At 46.5% G+C, this 18435-nt stretch overlaps 1 protein-coding gene across 2 annotated transcripts in view; it reads left to right on the forward strand.

The window, feature by feature from the left end:
- ggt7 (gamma-glutamyltransferase 7) overlaps positions 1-18435 on the forward strand; it is a 50652-nt gene that overhangs the window by 6306 nt on the left and 25911 nt on the right. Inside the window, exons 1-4 of one of the 2 annotated variants that reach the window (XM_078418764.1) lie at positions 3873-4058; positions 4154-4356; positions 15168-15394; positions 17438-17589. In XM_078418764.1, coding sequence (XP_078274890.1) covers positions 4021-4058; positions 4154-4356; positions 15168-15394; positions 17438-17589 — 620 coding nt within the window. In that variant the 5' untranslated portion in view covers positions 3873-4020. Of the gene's footprint in view, positions 1-3872; positions 4059-4153; positions 4357-15167; positions 15395-17437; positions 17590-18435 lie in introns of those variants that run through there. The other variant, XM_078418765.1, reaches the window with a different exon arrangement.

An 18435-nucleotide genomic window follows, 5' to 3' on the forward strand; every position in this document is an offset into this window, starting at 1 on the left:
TCAGTTTCTCGCCAGTGGCGACTCCCAGAATATTGACACTGTGAGACTCAATAATGGTATGCCATCGAAAGTCAAAGGTAGGAGTTTTTTTCTTTTGAGTCATAGAATTATGCAGCTTGGAAAAATGCCCTTCGGCCCAAATTGCCCACACTGACCAACATGTCCCACCGACACTGGTCCCACCTGCCTGTCTTTGAACCATACCCCTCTAAACATGTCCTTTTCAGGTACCTGTCTAAATGTTCCTTGAATATTGCGATAGTATCTGCCTCAACTACCTCCTCCGGCAGCTCGTTCCATACACCCACCACCCTTTGTGCGAAAAAGATACTCCTCAGGTTTCTATTATGTCTTTCCCCCCTCACCTAAACCAATGCCCTCTGGTTCTCGATTCCCCTACTCTGGGCAAGAGACTGTGCGTCTACCTGATCTATTCCTCTCATTGGAATTCCTCTTTGTTGGAATGGTTTTTGCCTGGCACTCCTGCAAGACTGCAAGGTTAACCATGCTTGACTGTTCTCCATGTCTGACAAGTTATTGTTAATAAAGAAGTTAACTGTTACGTCTGCTGTAAATTATTCAGACGCATGCACATATGTGGTCAGTGCATGCATGCATGTGCAGCTGTGTGTGTGTTGTCAATGCTGCCCAGTCCATTACACAAATCCTACTCCCATCCCAAACTCCCAATCACATCCACTCCATCTCAGGTACTTGAATAGGAAAGGTTTAGAGGGATATGGGCCAAATACAGACATGTGGGACGTGCAGGTGGGGCATCTTGGTCAGCATGGGCATGTTGGGCCGAAGGGTTTCTGTGCTGTAGGTTTCTATGACTCTATGACTTCAGACTGCCTCAGGAACACAGCTAACATAATCAAGGACCACCCAAATCTCAGTCATTCCCTCTTCTCCCCTATCCTGTCAGGCAGAAGGTACAAAGACTTCAAGGCAGGTATCAGAACAGCTTCTTCCCCACTGCTATCAGACTCCTGAGCAGACCTCGTCCACTGAGGATGAATTCCTATTCTTCCAATCTACCTCACCGTGATCCTTGAACATTTTTAAACTGCACTTTCTTTGTCGTTGTAACACCATATTCTGCACACAAAGAAACAAAGTGCTGGAGTAACTCAGTAGGTCAGACAGCATCTGGAGAAAATGGATGGGTGATGTTTCGGGCTGGGACCCTTCTTCAGACTGAAAGTAATGGGGGGGGGGGGGGGGGGGGTGAAGAGCTGGAGACAAGACCCTTCTTCCAACATTAAAAAATAAAGCTGTTTCGGTCCCAACTCGAAATGTCACCCAACCTTTTTCTCCAGAGATGCTGCCTGACCCACAGATTTGCTCCAACATTTTGTTTCTATCTTCGGTATATACCAGCACACGGTTTAATTTATTGTTTGTACAATGTAATGTACTCGTGTATGATATGAAATGCCCGGATAGCACCCAAAACAAAGTTTTCACCATATATCAGTACCTTTATAAACCAATGGTAGACACAAAATGCTGGAGTAACTCAGCGGGACAGGCAGCTTCAATGGAGAGAAGGAACGGGTGACGTTTCGGGTCAAGGCCAATACGTACCGATACCATATGTAAAGCCTACACAGACAGCACCTGAGGTCAGGATCAAACCCGGGTCTCTGGCACGGTGAGGCTCTCCAAAAAATAGTTTAGTTTATTGTCATGTGTACCGAGGTACAGTGAAAAACTTTTTTTGTTGGGTGCTATCAAGTCAGCGGAAAGACCATACATGATTACAATCAAGCCGTTCGCAGTGTACTGAAACAGGATAAAAGGTATAATGTTTAATATTAACGCAAGACAAAGTCCAGTAAAGTATGATTAAAGATAGTCTGAGGCTCACAAAATGAAGTAGTTGGGAGGACAGGACTGCTCGCTGGTTGGTTCAGTTCACTTTTAGTTTATTGTCACGTGCACCGAGGTACAGTGAATAGGTTTTGTTGCATACGAATCAGTCAGCATTAAGACAATGCATGATTACAATCGAGCCATTCACACGATAAGGGAATAACGAAGGGATGGGGGATGATTTAAGGAATCCCGTGTAATGATTATCCCTGACTCTCAGTCTGAAGAAGGGTGTCGATCCGAAGCGTCACCTAGTCCTTCTCCCCAGAGATGTTGCCTGACCCGCTGAGTTATTCCAGCACTTTGTCTCCATCTTCGATGTAAACCAGCATCTGCAGTTCTTTCCTGCCCGTTTAATGATTCAACGTTTTCAGAATTAACCAAAGAAGCGTCGTGCCGCGTCGACGTAATTTAGAAATGTCCTGCATTGGTTTCCCAGCCGGGCTCGGAGTACAGTGCGCCGCCCTTTTGTGCGTTAATGTTGTGGTCAGAATATTAAATCGCAGGAGGGAACAAAGGCAGCCAGCCGTTCCTGGCATATTCAGTGCCTCGGCAACACAAAGTGCTCCTTTACAAACACGCCCAAACCCGGAAAGGGGCGTGAAAAGACTGACCTGTCCAATGTCGGTGATCGGTGCAGCACATCCATCCCTGCTTGCGATGTAACATCACAAACCATCGCCGCCCACACACACACACACACACGCCTCAAAAAAACAGTCGATGTGTACAAAATGTTAACCCTGCAGCGTGTGCCCAGATAAACCGACTGGGGATTTGTCTGCAAAACATGCATGCATATGGATAGGAAAGGGATATGGGCCAAACCCGGGCAAACGGGACTAGCTAGACACAAAATGCTGGAGTAACAAGCGGGACAGGCAGCATCTCTGGAGAGAAGGGATGGGTGACATTACGGGTCGAGACCCTTCTTCAGACGGGTATCTTGGTCGGCATGGACGAGTTGGGCCGAAGGACCTGTTTCCGCACTTTTAAAAAATGCATAGAAAATGCCCCATAAATTGTATAATATCTAAATATATGTTTAATAAATTTATATATATAAATGAATAATTTAAATATATAAGGTAATAGAACCCGATATATAAATAAACTATACATAAATGAGCATTCGATATATGGATACAAATTAATTTCTTCACATGTTTTATGTAGATATATATATATAAACACGTTCATATATACACGATTATCTGACTGTCCAATTGTATTTACATGTTTATCTGCATTCATTATCTGTGGATGTGGGCACACAGATTATACTGTTCCATATTTAAAACTCTAGGGTTGTCACCTGATCCATATTTTTTAACCACTGCCATTTTCTCTCTCTCCCCACCTCTGTCCTCTCTCTTTGCCCTCCCCTGACCCATGTTCTCTCTCTCTCCACTCCGTTCTCTCTCTCTCCACTCCGTTCTCTCTCTCTCCACTCCGTTCTCTCTCTCTCCACTCCGTTCTCTCTCTCTCCACTCCGTTCTCTCTCTCTCCACTCCGTTCTCTCTCTCTCCACTCCGTTCTCTCTCTCTCCACTCCGTTCTCTCTCTGTCCTCCCAATCATTGCCCTATCTCTCTCCCACTCGCCGAACTCTCTCTCCCTCTCTCACCTCGTCCTCTCACTCCTCCCACTCTCTGCCCTCTCTCTGTCCTCCACACCCCTTGTCCTTTCTCCTCCCCATCCTTTCTTCTCCCACCCTCTATTATCTCTTCCTACCTTCTCCCCCTCCCCCATCTGCCCTCTCTTTATCCCCCATCCTCTGCTCCCTCCCCTTCCAATCCATGTCTTCTCTCTCTCCTTATTCATGTCACCTCTCTCTTTCTCTCCTACCAATCCCTGTCCTCACCTCCCACCCCCTTAGCTCTCTCCTCCCAGTCCCTGTACCCTCCCTCTCCCTCCCTCCCTCCCTCCCTCTCTCCCTCTCTCTCTCTCTCTCTCTCTCTCTCTCTCTCTCCCTCCCCCTCCCTCCCTCTCCCTCCCCCTCCCTCCCTCTCCCTCTCTCTCACACACACACGCCTATTTGAAACGCTTCAGTCCTGCACCTGCAGCGGCGGCGCACACTCGCTTCCTCAATTCCCTGAATGAAAGCAACATCGCAGTAACGAGAGGGAGAGGGAGGGGGGAGGATGGCAACAGTGTATCGCCGCGGGAGCCGGGCACCCGAGTGAGTGAACCAGTGCAGTGGAGCGGGATCGCTGCCGGCTGACACACGGTATTTCGTTACAAAAATACATTGTTTCATTGAACGTATCTTTGCAGCGAAGCGATCGGAAAGGAGACACGAGACACAATGGCAGAGGGCGAAGCCGGGCAGGAGACCAATCTCGGGGCCTACTCGCCTGTAGATTACATGAGCATCACCAGCTTTCCCCGCTTGCCCGAAGACGACGCCGGCTCCAGTGACAATGTCCTTCGGTGCCGCAAAGACGACGACTCATCTCTGTGTGATCCGGACACGGCAGGTCAGTCTAGTCACCCTGAATCCTCATCTTCATCTCAATGTCCAATTCCTTACATTACTAGCTGTGATTACATCCAGACATAAAGTTATAAATAATTAATGTATAAATCACCCCCACCCCCACCTCACACACACACACTGGAGGGTTTTCCAGGTGTGAAGGGAAGGGGATTATCACATATTTAAAAAAATCCAAATGAATATATTGGAATCTAGGGTATTTATTCGCGGGTGCTGCGTCACTAAACCCTCTAATTGGGCTGTTTGTCTCGCCTCCGTACTGACTGACTCATGCTGGCCGAAGCTGCCTTGGAGGCAATCATGCGTTGCCACAAAACACGGGGAAGTCGGTGTACAGTGCGGCAAAGCACTGGGAGTGGGAGAAGTAAAGTCAGCTCAGTGATCTCTCTCCTGGTTGCCAAACACTTTAATTCCCCTTCCCATTCCCACCCTGGCCTTTCTGCCCTGGGCCTCCTCCACTGTCAGAGTGAGGCCAAACTCAAATTGGAGGAACAGCACCCCATATTTCGCTTGGGCAGCTCACAAACCGGTGGTATGACTTTTGATTTCTCTAATTTCAAGTAACCCTTGGATCCTCTCTCTCTCTCTCCGCCCCTGCCCCAAACTAGTCATTGTACTAGTTTCACTGTGGTCCTTTTGAGTTTAACTGTATAACTCGCTCTCACCTACCCCACAGCCAACAATGGACCATAGTAGGCTCCACCTTTCTTTCATCATTGTTGCTTTTTGTATACCTTTAATTCATTTGTTCATTGTACCTCATCATATCTCTCATTTCCCTTTCCCCTGTCTCAGCCCGAAGAAGGGTCTCGATCTGAAATGTCACATATTCCTTTTCTCGAGAGATGCTGCCTGATCCGCTGAGTTACTCCAGCTTTTTGTGTCTATCTTCACATTAAAATTCATGACTGGCATCCAGAAGTACAAGGACACATTGGTGACAGGAAGAAGATGTTTCACGAGATGTTTCCCAACGTAACACAGACTGCTACAAATTAAGATGAAAGAAGTACAAAGTAAATTAATTTGGGCCTTGACTGCACAAAGGATAGAGATAATAGGGAAACTATTGCAACTCTTGCAGTGTGAGGGAAGGAGATGTAAGTAGGAAGGGATTCCATCACATTATGTCTCTGCACTGACTTAAAGGCCAAGAAAGCACACCAATGCCTCTACCTCAGAAGGCTAAGGAATTTCGGCATGACTCCAATGCGGCAGCACAGTGGGGCAGCGGTAATCCTGCTGCCTCACAGCGCCAGAGACCCGGGTTCGGACATGACTACGGGTGCTCTCTGTCCGGAGTTGATGCGTTCCTCCTCTGACCACGTGGGTTTTCTCCAGGTGCTCGGGTGTCCTCCCACACTCCAAAGACGTACAGGTTTTTAGATTAATTGGCTTCGGTAAAATTGCCCCTAGTGTGTATAGGATAGTGCTAATGTACGGGGTGACCGCTGGTCGGTGTGGACTCTGTGGGCCGAAGGGGTTTGTTTCTGCACTGTATTTCGAAAGTCAAGATTCTTGCCAATTTCGACCGATATACCATAGAAAGCATCCTAATGGGATGCCGTCACAGCTTGAGTTGACAACTGCTCTGCCCAAGACTGCCAAAAACAATAGTGAGTTGAGAATGCAGCCCAATCTACCATGCAAAACAACCTCCTCCCCCCATCGACTCTGTCAATAATTCACATTGCCTCAGGAAAACAGTCAATAAAATCAAGGACCACTCACACACTCATCATTCCCTCTTTTCCCATCTTCTGTCAGGCAGAAGATACAAAAGCTTGAAAGCACATGCCACCAGATTCAAGAACAGCTTCTTCCACGCTATTATCAGACCTGTTGTACGCAGAGGATGACTTGCCAATCTTCCAATCTACCTCATTATGGTCTTTGCACTTTTTATTTATCTGCAAAATTTCTCCATAGTGGTAACTATATTTGCCCATAATTTCTCCACAGCTGCAGTATCTGCACTTTCTCCAGAGTTGTAACTATAACTATTTATTTTCTCTTTTGCACTGCCCTTTGTACTCGTGTACAGTAGGATTTGCCTGGATAGCACAGCAAACAAAGTTATCGGTGCACGTGACAATAATAAACCACCAGAATACCAGTGCAAATGTTGGTAGTGACCAGTGTTCTGTGGAGGGAACAGTTTCCATGAAATGCTAAAAATACGGGGAGAATGGGAAGAAATGTTTGGTGGATCTGAAATATTGGATGATGATTCTTGCAGGGACAGGATGCTGAGGATAAACGGTCCCCTACACTGGTTCTGGGAGGGAGGAAGGTGAGATGAAACTATCAGTTTGGAAAATAGAACAGATTTGGTGGAAAAGGGAGATAAAATGGGGTGGCACAGTAGCGCAGCGGTGGAGCTGCTGCCTCACAGCGCCAGAGACCCTGGTTCAATCCTGACCTCGGGTGTTATCTGTGTGTGGTGTTTGCATGATCTCATTGCGACTGCATGGGTTTCCTCCAGGTACTCTGGTTTGCTCCCACAGATGAGCGGATTGGCCTCTGTAAATTGCCCTTAGTGTGTAGGAAGTGGATGCGAAAGTGGGATAACATAGAACTAGTGTGAAAACAGGCCCTTCGTCCCACTGAGTCTGCTCCAACCAGCAATCACTAGTACACTAGTTCTATCCTACACACAAGGGACAATTTACAGAAGCCAGGTAACCTACAAACCTGTACATCTTTGGAAACTGGGGGGAAACCGGAGCACCTGGAGAAAATATCTCTAAATCTAAAAATCTAAAACCCACACGGTCACAGGGAGGATTTATAAACTCCGTACAGACAGGACCTGTAATCAGGATCGAACCTGAGTCTCTGACGCTCTAAGGCAGCAACTCTACTGCACCACTGTGCTGCCCTAGTTCTATAGAAACAAGGAACTGCAGATACTGGTTTATATCAAAGATAGACACAAAGTGCTGGAGTAACTCTGTGGGTCGGGCAGCATCTCTGGAGAAAAAAGATGGATGATGTTTTTGTTTTCTCCAGAGATGCTGCCTGACTTGCTGCAGCACTTTGTGTCTATCTCTTACACTAGTTCTGTGTTATCCCCTGACTGAATCAAAGACACTGAGAGCCCAATGGAATTTAAACAATGACATGTATCAGTGGAGAATAAATGCATGGAATGTCTCCACCCTGCACTGCACTGCACAGGAATTATTGAGTTCCTCTCCTCCCTTGGCCAGATGTAATAGTAGGGTGAATGCAATTCTTGCCAAGCCTGCGCAGCAGACCATGAAGCTACTCATGGTAATGAGGTGTGCTGCCTCTTCACCCCTGCAACCCTTTGGTGTGGTTCCAAGCTGCGTATGGGAAATTTCCATGTACTCAAGATAAATTCAGATGCAAATATCATTGTACGGTCAACAAGGGGAATGAGGACAAGGAAACCACCTTTGGACATGGTGCAAAGAGCAAGTTGGTGAGGCAGTTGTTCACAAGCATAATCAAGGACCAGTCTCACCCCAGTCACTTCCCTTTCCCATCAGGCAAGAGGTACAGAAGTGTGGAAACCTCCAGATTCAGGGACAGTTTCTTCCCAGCTGTTGTCAGGCAACTGAGCCATCCTACCAACAACTGGAGAGCTGTCCAGAGCAACTATCTACCTCATTGGAGATCTTCGAACTATCTTTATTTGGACTTTACTGGACTTTATCTTGCACTAAACATCATTCCCTTTATCCTGTATCTGTACACTGTGGACGGCTTGATTGTAATCATGTACAGATTTTCCACTGACTGGATACCGGCATCAAAAAGCTTTGCACTGTATCTCGGTATGTGTGACACTAAACTAAATTAAACTAAACTTAACTAAAGAGGTCTCAGAATAGGCCATGTATCCCATCATGTCTGCAGCAGTCTTGGCAGACCATTTGCCTCAGCCCCAGTTTCCCTTCCATCTCCATCTCCCTTTGAACCCTTTGTGCTGAAAAACCCATTAATCAGGAGTTTGACACGCCGACCTTGGTGCATGGAAGCAGAGGGGCGGCTGCTGGAGGCGACGGGGCCTAAGTTACGTTAGTTTATTTATTGTCACATATACAGTAAAATGCTTGTTCTGCATGCTATCCAGCCAAATCTTACTGTAGACACATGGTACTGCAGGTGCTGGTTTACAAAATAAGATACACAGTGCTGGAGTAACTTAGCAGGTTAGGCAGCATCTGTGGAGAACATACAGTACACGAGTACAATAGACTCTCTTCTGGAACAGCCCGGAGAAAGTCGCCACGTTCCGGCGCCATCTTGCAACTCCCAAGTCTCTGAATAGTCTGATCTTGGCCCAAGGTGATCCGTAGTTCCATATTTGCTCACTGTAAGGCCCAGTATCCTGGCAGCACAGGATGAATGAGGTAGAGGCCAGCCTGGCCCAATGCGATGCCATCGCCCCCTTCTGCCCCCGCTCCGTGCAGTTGCCGCAGGCTCTGCTCCATCCGCTCGTTTCGCTCGCCCGGTTGCTGTAGTCGTGGAGTTGGCAGAGGCAATAGACAATAGGTGCAGGAGTAGGCCATTCGGCCTATCGAGCCAGCACCGCCATTCAATAGGATCATGGCTGATCATTCTCAATCAGTACCCCGTTCCTGCCTTCTCCCCAAACCCCCTGACTCCGCTATCCTTAAGAGCTCTATCTAGCTCTCTCTTGAAAGCATTCAGAGAACTGGCCTCCACTGCCTTCTGAGGCAGAGAATTCCACAGATTTACAACTCTCTGACTGAAAAGGATTTCCTCATCTCTGTTCTAAATGCCCTACCCCTTATTCTTAAACTGTGGCCCCTTGTTCTGGACTTCCCCCAACATTAGGAACATGTTTCCTGCCTCTAACGTGTCCAACCCCTTCATAATTATATGTTTGATAGGATCCCCTCTTATCCTTCTAAATTCCAGTGTATACAAGCCTAGTCACTCCAGTTTTTCAACATATGACAGTCCCGCCATTCCGGGAATTAACCTAGTAAACCTACGCTGAATGCCCTCAAAAACTGCAAACAGTACTCCAGGTGCGGTCTCACCAGGGCCCTGTACAACTGCGAAGGACCTCTGCTCCTATACTCAACTTCTCTTGTTATGAAGGCCAACATTCCATTGGCTTTCTTCACTGCCAGCTGTACCTGCATGCTTCCTTTCAGTGACTGATGCACTAGAACACCCAGATCTTGTTGTACGTCCCCTTTTCCTAACTTGACACCATTCAGATAATACTCTGCCTTCCTATTCTTACCACCAAAGTGGATAACCTCACACTTATCCACATTAAACTGCATCTGCCATGCATCCGCCCACTCACACAACCTGTCCAAGTCACCCTGCAGCCTCATAGCATCTTCCTCACAGTTCACACTACCACCCAGCTTTGTATCATCTGCAAATTTGCTAATGGTACTTTTAATCCCTTCATCCAAGTCATTAATGTATATTGTAAATAGCTGCGGTCCCAGCACCGAGCCTTGCGGTACTCCTCTAGTCACTGCCTGCCATTCTGAAATCATGCCATTTATCCCCACTCTTTGCTTTCTGTCTGTCAACCAATTTTCTATCCATGTCTCTACCCTACCTCCAATACCATGTGCTCTAATGTTGCCCACTAATCTCCTATGTGGAACCTTGTCGAAGGCTTTCTGAAAGTCGAGTTACACCACATCCACCGGCTCTCCCCTGTCAATTTTCCTAGTTACATCCTCAAAGAATTCCAGAAGATTAGTCAAGCATGATTTCCCCTTCGTAAATCCATGCTGACTCGGAACAATCCTGTTACTACTATCCAAATGCTCCGCAATTTTGTCTTTTATAATTGACTCCAGCATCTTCCCCACCACTGATGTAAGACTAACTGGTCTATAATTTCCCGAAGGCGAAAAAGATCGGGGAGGGAGGGAGGGAGGTCCTACAGCAGCCAGGCAGGTCAGATCGAGCACAGCCTGCGGCAGCTGCACTGAACGGCGCTGGATGGAGCTGACAGCATGGCTCTTGGCCAGGCCGACCCTACCTCATAGATCCCGGGCTGCCAAGCCACCGGGCCTTAAAGTGAGAATGTGAGAAATCGCACATCGACTTGGGCCAAGATGGGACTTTTCAGAGTTTTGGAAGTTGCAAGATGGCACCGGAACGTGACGACTCTCTGCGCGCTGCTCCAGAAGAGGATCTATTGTACTCCTGTCTAGTATGATTTGACTGGATAGGCAAAACAAGCACTTCATGTGACAATAACTAAACTAATCTAATCCCAGTCTCAAATTTATTCAGTGACTGGACACCACGGAACTGTGAAGGAGACAATTTGCGGAATTGGATGTGGAGATTCCTGACTCCACGTCTTGAACTTGTTTCCTTTATTGAAAGACGCAGCGTGGAAACTGGCCCTTCGGCCCACCAAATTCACCCGACCATCAATCTCCCACTCACACAAATTCTATAGTATTCCACTTTCTCATCCACTCACCCACACACGAGGGGAAGTTTAACAAAGGCCATTTAACCTACAACCGGCATGAATTTGGGATGTGGGAGGAAACTGGAGCACCCGGAGGAAACCCACGCTGTCACAGGGTGAACATGCAAACTCCACATGGACAGCATCCAAGGTTACAATTTTGTTTCTCTCTCAATAGCTGCTGCCTGACTTGCTGATCTTTTTCAACCATTTCTTCATTTTTGTTTCAGATTTACAGCATCTGAAATTTTTTGCTTTATAAGCAAATAGATCAAGTGTCATAAATTCTCTTTGCCACGTTTTTAAAGAAAAGGAATTAATTGTGCAAAGGAATTTGGCAAGGAGTTTATGAGATCAACTCAGTGACATTTGCACTTGTGGGCTGGAATATTTAAAGAATGCTGTTCCATTATTTTATTTGCGTCAGTGTGCATATAAATCTCCCCATCCCTTTTACTTTATTAAATGTGCACAACACATGAATATTAAATAGATTGTTAAATTAACAATGCAGCTCCAAATTAACTTAGTGAAGCATTCAATAAAATATGTTGTGAACATGGGCAATTATAGGATTCATGCCATTGAGTCACACAAAGTAGAATGGAGTCTTTCAGCCCATCAAGTCTGTACCCACCATCAAGCACACATTTACGCTAATTCTAAACTAATCCTCAATGCAACGTGGAACTCAATGGGTCAGGCAGCATCTGTGGAGGGAACAGACGGTATTTCGGGTCTGGATCTGTCTTCAGACCTAAACTGTCGTCTGTCCATTCCCTCCATAGATGCCACTGAATTCTTCCAGCACTTTGTGTTTTGCTCCAGAAAAGGGGTCACAGTTTAAGGATAAGGGGGAAGTCTTTTAGGACCGAGATGAGAAAGTTTTTTTTCACACAGAGAGTGGTGAATCTGGAATTCTCTGCCACAGAAGGTAGTTGAGGCCAGTTTATTGGCTATATTTAAGAGGGAGTTAGATGTGGCCCTTGTGGCTAAAGGGGTCAGGGGGTATGGAGAGAAGGCAGGTACAGGTTACTGAGTTGGATGATCAGCCATGATCATATTGAATGGCGGTGCAGGCACGAAGGGTCGAATGGCCTACTCCTGCACCTATTTTCTATGTTTCTATGATTCCAACATCTGCAGATCTTTGTGTTTCCCTCCATAGATACTGCCAGACCTGCTGAGTTACTTCAGCATTTTGCGTTTTAGGCTTTAGATAAACAGCGTAGAAACAAACCCTTCAGCCCACTGACCCCGCGTCGACCAGCGATCACCTCATACACTAGTACTATCCTACACAGTAGGGACAATTTACAATTTTACAGAGGCCAATTAACCTACAAATCTGCACATCTTTGGAGTGTGGGGGGAAACCAGAGCACCCAGAGAAAACCCACATGGTCACAGGGAGAACGTACAAACTCTGTACCGACAGCACCCGTAGTTAGGATCGAACCCGAGTCTCTGGCACTGTCAAGCAGCAACTCTACCGCTGCGCCACCGTGCCACCTAAAAGAGAAAAGACAAATGCCTTTAACATCTCATGTTGTGCTCAAGATGCCAGCATCTGCAGGTCCTTATGAGGCTCCCCCCACACTCCAAAGACTTGCAGAGGCTGGCTGACCCGCTGAGTTCATCCAGCATTTTGTTCTTTGTTCAAGATTCCAACATCTGCAGTTCCTCGTGTCTCGACAAAACCAAATGATCTGATTTTTTTTTCTGTTTGTGGAATCTCTGTGCAAAAAAAATAGCTGCTGCATTTCCTGTAACAATGACAAGGCTCATTGGCTGCAATGTCGGGTTGTGATGAAGTGCTCCGTATGAATGTGTGTTTGTTCACTCTTTAAGGTGGGGCTGTAGAAGGAATAATGTAGAATAAAGGCATTCACAAAGAAAATATGAATGACTGAGGAGTGTGGAGCTAACAGAGAGAGAAGTGGCAAAGTGAGTCAATCCAGACGTAAGCAGCCCAGGAGCCTGACAGAAGAAAAGGGCGACACAGTGGTTGCCTTACAGCGCAGGATACCTGGGTTTGATCCTGACTCTGGGTGCTGTCTGTGCGGAGTTTGCACATTCTCCATGTGACCGCATGGGTTTTCCCCGGGTGCTCCGGGTCCCTCCCATATTCCAAAGGCGTGCAGCATTGTAGGTTAAATGGCTTCTGTAAATGGCCACTGGTGTGCAGGATAGTTCTAGTGTATGGGTGATCATTGATCGGCAAGCACTTGGTGGGCCGAAGGGCCTGTTTCTAAGCTGTAGCTACAAATTAAAACTAAACTGAACTAAAACGGCAAGCTGGTGTCAAGAGTGCATACCATTTTACAAATGAGCTTAAAATGTTAATCCCACTACTTTGAATGCAAAGAATTCAGCTGAAGTATCATATGAAGTATAAGTGCTCGAAAATTAGTGCATATTTGTTAGTTACGGAATTAGTGGAATAGTATGACTCCTGAAAGCACGCCTACATTTCTTTCTGAACTTTATAGAAAACAGAAAATAGGTGCAGGAGGAGGCCATTTGGCCCTTCCAGCCAAATCCCCTCCCCTCTTCCCCTTGGCCCTTCCCCACCCAAAATAAGGCAAGATAATTTAACACAAAGATTGCTGCTGGCAATAAAGAAGCTGCAACTGATGATAATCACAAAATGCTGGAGTAACTCAGCGGGACAGGCAGCATCTCTGGAGAGAAGGAATAGGTGACGTTTCAGGTTGAGGCCCTTCTTCAGACTGAGAGTCAGGGGAGTGCAACATTCGACACATGGAAGGGTAAGGTGTGAAAACGATAGATCCAAGCGGATGGACGGTGATCAGGGAAATGTAGAATGGTTCATTGTTAGCTGGGGAGAAGGTGACAATGACATACCATCAGTAAAATTAATCAGGAAGAGAGTGAAACTAGTCGGAGAACTAGGGTGGGGGAGGGAACAACTGATGATGTGGTAGCAAAACAAATGGCAGAATCCAAGGGATTGGAGCAGGTTTAATGGTGAGAATATGATTGCATTCAACACCTGCTATTATTAAAGTGTAAAATAGACAGCACCTTCTTGTCTGCACAATTAAACCCCAGAATCATCCCCTTGGTGAAGTGTTGCACTTTGGGAAGTCAATATATGGGGAAAAGGGTCTGAAGAACGGTCTCGACTGAAAACGTCACCTATTCCTTTTCTCCAGAGATGCTGCCTGACCCACTGAGTTACTCCAGCACTTTGTGTCTATCTAAGGGGGAAATATACAGGTTGAACATCGATTTTCCGGCACATTCGGTTCCAGAGCCTTTCTGGATTATCCAGATATTAATGACCCAAGAATTTGCATGATTTACAGCTTTGCATTTCACTTCTGCTCTTCTCTCCATATCTGACACCCTTTTGACCCCTTTCACCTCCAGTTTTTGTCACATGTTTGTCAATTACCCCTCCTTACCAGTATCCACCTATCACTTAGTAACAAAAAGAGTACGGGAGTAAGCAACAAGTCAGCAACATTTCTGGAGGGCATGGATAGGTGATGTTTTGAGTTGCGATTCTTGGCTCCTCCAGCACTTTGTGTTTTACTCATGATTCCAGCATCTGCAGTTCCCTGTGCTTCCACCTATGAGTTGCTAGAATTTGCCACAGCCCCACCTCTCTTTTCCAGCTTTCACCTGCCTACTACACTCGAGGATCATGACCCGAAACATCGCCTATCCATTCCCCCCACAGTTTGCTTTAGGCATACAGCATGGAAACAGGCCCTTCGGCCCAACGGGTCCGTGCCGACCATTGATCACCCCTTTCACTAACACTATCTTACGCACTGGGGACAATTTACAATTTTTACTGAAGCCGAATTAACCGACAAACCTGTACGTCTTTGGAGTGTGGGAGGAAACTAGAGCACCCGGGGAAAAACCATGCGGTCACAGGGAGAACGTACAGTAGGTGACAAAGACTTCCCCCCCCCCCAACTCCATCACTCTGAATTTATAGGAAGGAGCTGCACATGCTGGTTTAAACCGAAGATAGACACAAAAAGCTGGAGGAACTCAGCGGGACAGGCAGCATCTCTGGAGAAAAGGAATCGGTGACGTCACCCATTCCTTCTCTCCAGAGTTGCTGCCTGTCCTGCTGAGTTACTCCAGCTTTTTGTGTCTTATCTCCATCACTCTGAAGATAGATCTGAAGACAGCACCCGAGGTCAGGATTGAACCCGGGTCTCTGGCTCTGTAAGGCAGCAACTCTACCACTGTGCCACTGTGCTGCCGTCAATGCTGCCTGTTGACCCGTTGACTTCCTCCTGCACTTTGTGTTTTGCTCAAATCTTTCCACCCGCTCTCCTCGCTCGTAGATCCCGACATGTTCCTGAAAACAGCTCGCCTTCAACGCCTGCCTTCCTCCTCCTCGGAGATGGGCAGCCAGGAGATATCACCGCTGCGTGTGACCAACAAGGACCCGTTTTCCGCTGACTGCGTCTGTCGCCAGGATGGGCTGACTGTGATCATCACTGCCTGCTTAACCTTCGCCACCGGAGTCACCATAGCCTTGGTCTTGCAGATATACTTCGGAGACCCACAGGTATCTGTTCAACCTTAACTACAAAACAAAATGCACACCCGAGCTAGTGATCAAACACTCTTCCACATTTCAGTGCATTCTTTCCCATAAGCAATCAAGTACAAAGGAAACATTGATGCTGAAGTAATATGGTAGTTATGTTTGCTGAAATCACGCTCCTGTCAACAATATGGCTTTCTTTAATTAGTTAGTTAAATGGTGGCAGAGTGGTACTGTGGTAGAGTTGCTGCCTTACGGCGCTAGAAACCCAGTTTTGATCCTGATTACTGATGCTGTCTGTATAGAGCTTGTATGTTCTCCCTGTGACCGCGTGAGTTTTCCCTGGGTGCTCAGGTTTCCTCCCACATTCCAAAGACATGCAGGTTTCCAGGTTAATTGGCTTCTGTAAATTGCCCCTGGTGATTAGGATAGAACTAGTGTATGAGGTGATTGCTAGTCGGTGCGGACTCAGTGGGCTGAAGGGCCTGTTTCCACGCTGTGTCTCAAAACGTCTAAATAGCAAGTCTGTACAGTATTGAGTTTAATAGGAGCCAATTAATTCCCTTAAAAGGATGGTCAATCCAGGGAGGAATAGATTATAAAATGTTTAGAAGAGATGTCTCGCCCAAAGTGTGGGTAACGGTTTAGGTTTAGTGCAGGTTAAGGTTAGGTTAGATTTAGGTTTATTATTGGCAACTGTATCAACGTACAGTGAAAAGCTTAATTTTACATGCTCTCCAACCAAATCAGATAATACTATACAATCAAGCCAAACTCAATCTAAATAGGTAAAGGGAAGAGAAAGATACAGTGTGCAGAATATAGTTCTCAGCATTGTAGCACATCAGTTCGAGTGACCAAGTCCAATGTCTGCACAGGGGTAGAGGTGAATCGGACAGTACTCTAGTTTGTGGATTACCCTTCACATTTAAAAAGTACCTGGATGACACAACAGAGCTGTCAACCAAGAGCGAGAAAGTGGGTCAGGTTCTTTGATATGATGGGCTGAATGGGCTCCTGTGCTGTGGATATTTAACATTTAGTTTAGGGATACAGCTTGGAAAAGGCCCTTCGGCCCACTGAGTCCACACCTAGCATCGATCACCTGTTCACACTAGTTCTATGTTATCCCACTTTCTCATCCTACACACCAAAGGGCACTTTACGGAGGCCATTAACCTCCAAACCCGCATGTCTCTGGGATATGGGAAGAAACTGGAGCACCCATGCAAGTCACATGGAGACCATGCAAACTCCACACAGACAGCACCCGAGGTCTAGATCGAACCTGGGTTTCTGGCGCTGTGAGGCAGCAGCTCTACCAGCTGCACCACTGTGCCGCTCATAATCTATATACTAAAACTCTCGTTTGTTATCTTGTTTGTGACTGAACTTCAGCCAAAACGGTACACGATAGCGTGACAATTTTAGGCCCACCTTACTCACCATTGTCACTTTAGTGATAATGCAAGTAGTTTTATTGAAATCGGTGTTATATTTTTAAAGTTAGTCACATTTATAAGTTTAAAAGGAGGGGAAGGGGGGAGTGGGGGAGAAGGGAGAGGGGAGGGGGGGTTGAGGAGAGAGGGGAGGGGGGGAGGACAGGGTGCTGCACCAATGCAGGAGAGGTTTGGGTCTAGTGTTCTATGAAATTCATCTGCTGCCACATGTTATAGGAATAAGAGGGGATCCCTGTGATACCTGGATATAGACAATAGGTGCAAGAGGAGGCCATTCGGCCCTTCGAGCCAGCACCACCATTCAATGTGATCATGGCTGATCATTCTCAATCAGTACCCCGTTCCTGCCTTCTCCCCATACCCCCTGACTCCGCTATCCTTAAGAGCTCTATGGGTGGGTGAGATATGGGTGGGCAAACAAGTTTTGGTGGTTTTACAGGATACTGGTTTGGGTGCATGTAGGACATTGTATAGCAAAACCCTTGTTCGAGTCGACTGGGAAACATGCTGAAGTAACAACCTTGCAGAAACCACAAGCAACGGTCATAAACAAAGGAAGTTGATGATTGTCGATGACTCTGCATTCCCCTCTTTTTCTGTGTAGATCTTTCACCAAGGAGCTGTGGTTACAGATGTGGCCCATTGCTCCGCAGTTGGCACCGAAATACTGAACCGTGATGGCTCTTCAGTCGATGCAGCGATTGTGTCTGCATTGTGCTTAGGAATAATCCACCCCCACACCTCTGGAATTGGAGGGTAGGTGCTGTAGGACTTAAGAATCATTCACGGAAATGTTCTTTGTTCGCACAATTGTTGTTGTTCTACAGAGAGGGTGACATATCTTTACACCCAATCTCCTCTCTGCCCATCTTGTGGATTCCTACATATAAAAAAATGACTTTACCAAGTTGTGTTGTGAAAGTTTAAAGTGAAGAAGGGTGCAGACTGTTTTATTGTCATATGTCCCGAAAGGGAACAATGAAATCGTTACTTGCAGCAGCACAATAGATATGTAAACATAGTGTGTGGTTAGACTGAAGATAGACAGACCCAGTCTGAAGAAGGTTCTCATCCCGAAACCTCACCCATTCCTTTTCTCCAGAGATGTTGCCTGACCTGCTGAGTTACTCCAACATTTTGTGTCTATCTTCTATATAAACATCGTACTCTGTGAACACCATAAACAAAAACAACAGTTCAGTATGTGTGTGTGGAGCTGCTGCCTTACAGCGCCAGGGACCCGGGTTTGATCCTGACTATGGGATGCTGCCTGTATGGAATTTGTACGTTCTCCCTGTGACCACGTGGGCTTTCTCTGGGTGCTCCGAGTCCTCCCACACTCCAAAGACGTGCAGGTTTGCAGATTAATTGGCTTCGGTAAAATTGTAAATTGTCCCTCGTGTGTAAAATAGTGTTAATGTATGGGGTGATCGTGGGTCAGCACAGACTTTGTGGGCCGAAGGATCCGTTTCCCCGCTGTATCTCAATATTCTAAAATAAAGGTACATGTACAGGAAAGGTTGAGAGTGATATGGTCTAAATGCAGACAGGTGGGACTGGTGTAACAGGGCACATTGGTTGGCATGGGCAAGCTGGGCCGAA

This window comes from Rhinoraja longicauda, chromosome 22, assembly GCF_053455715.1.
Source record: "Rhinoraja longicauda isolate Sanriku21f chromosome 22, sRhiLon1.1, whole genome shotgun sequence".
In the NCBI taxonomy this organism is placed as follows: Eukaryota; Metazoa; Chordata; class Chondrichthyes; order Rajiformes; family Arhynchobatidae; genus Rhinoraja; species Rhinoraja longicauda.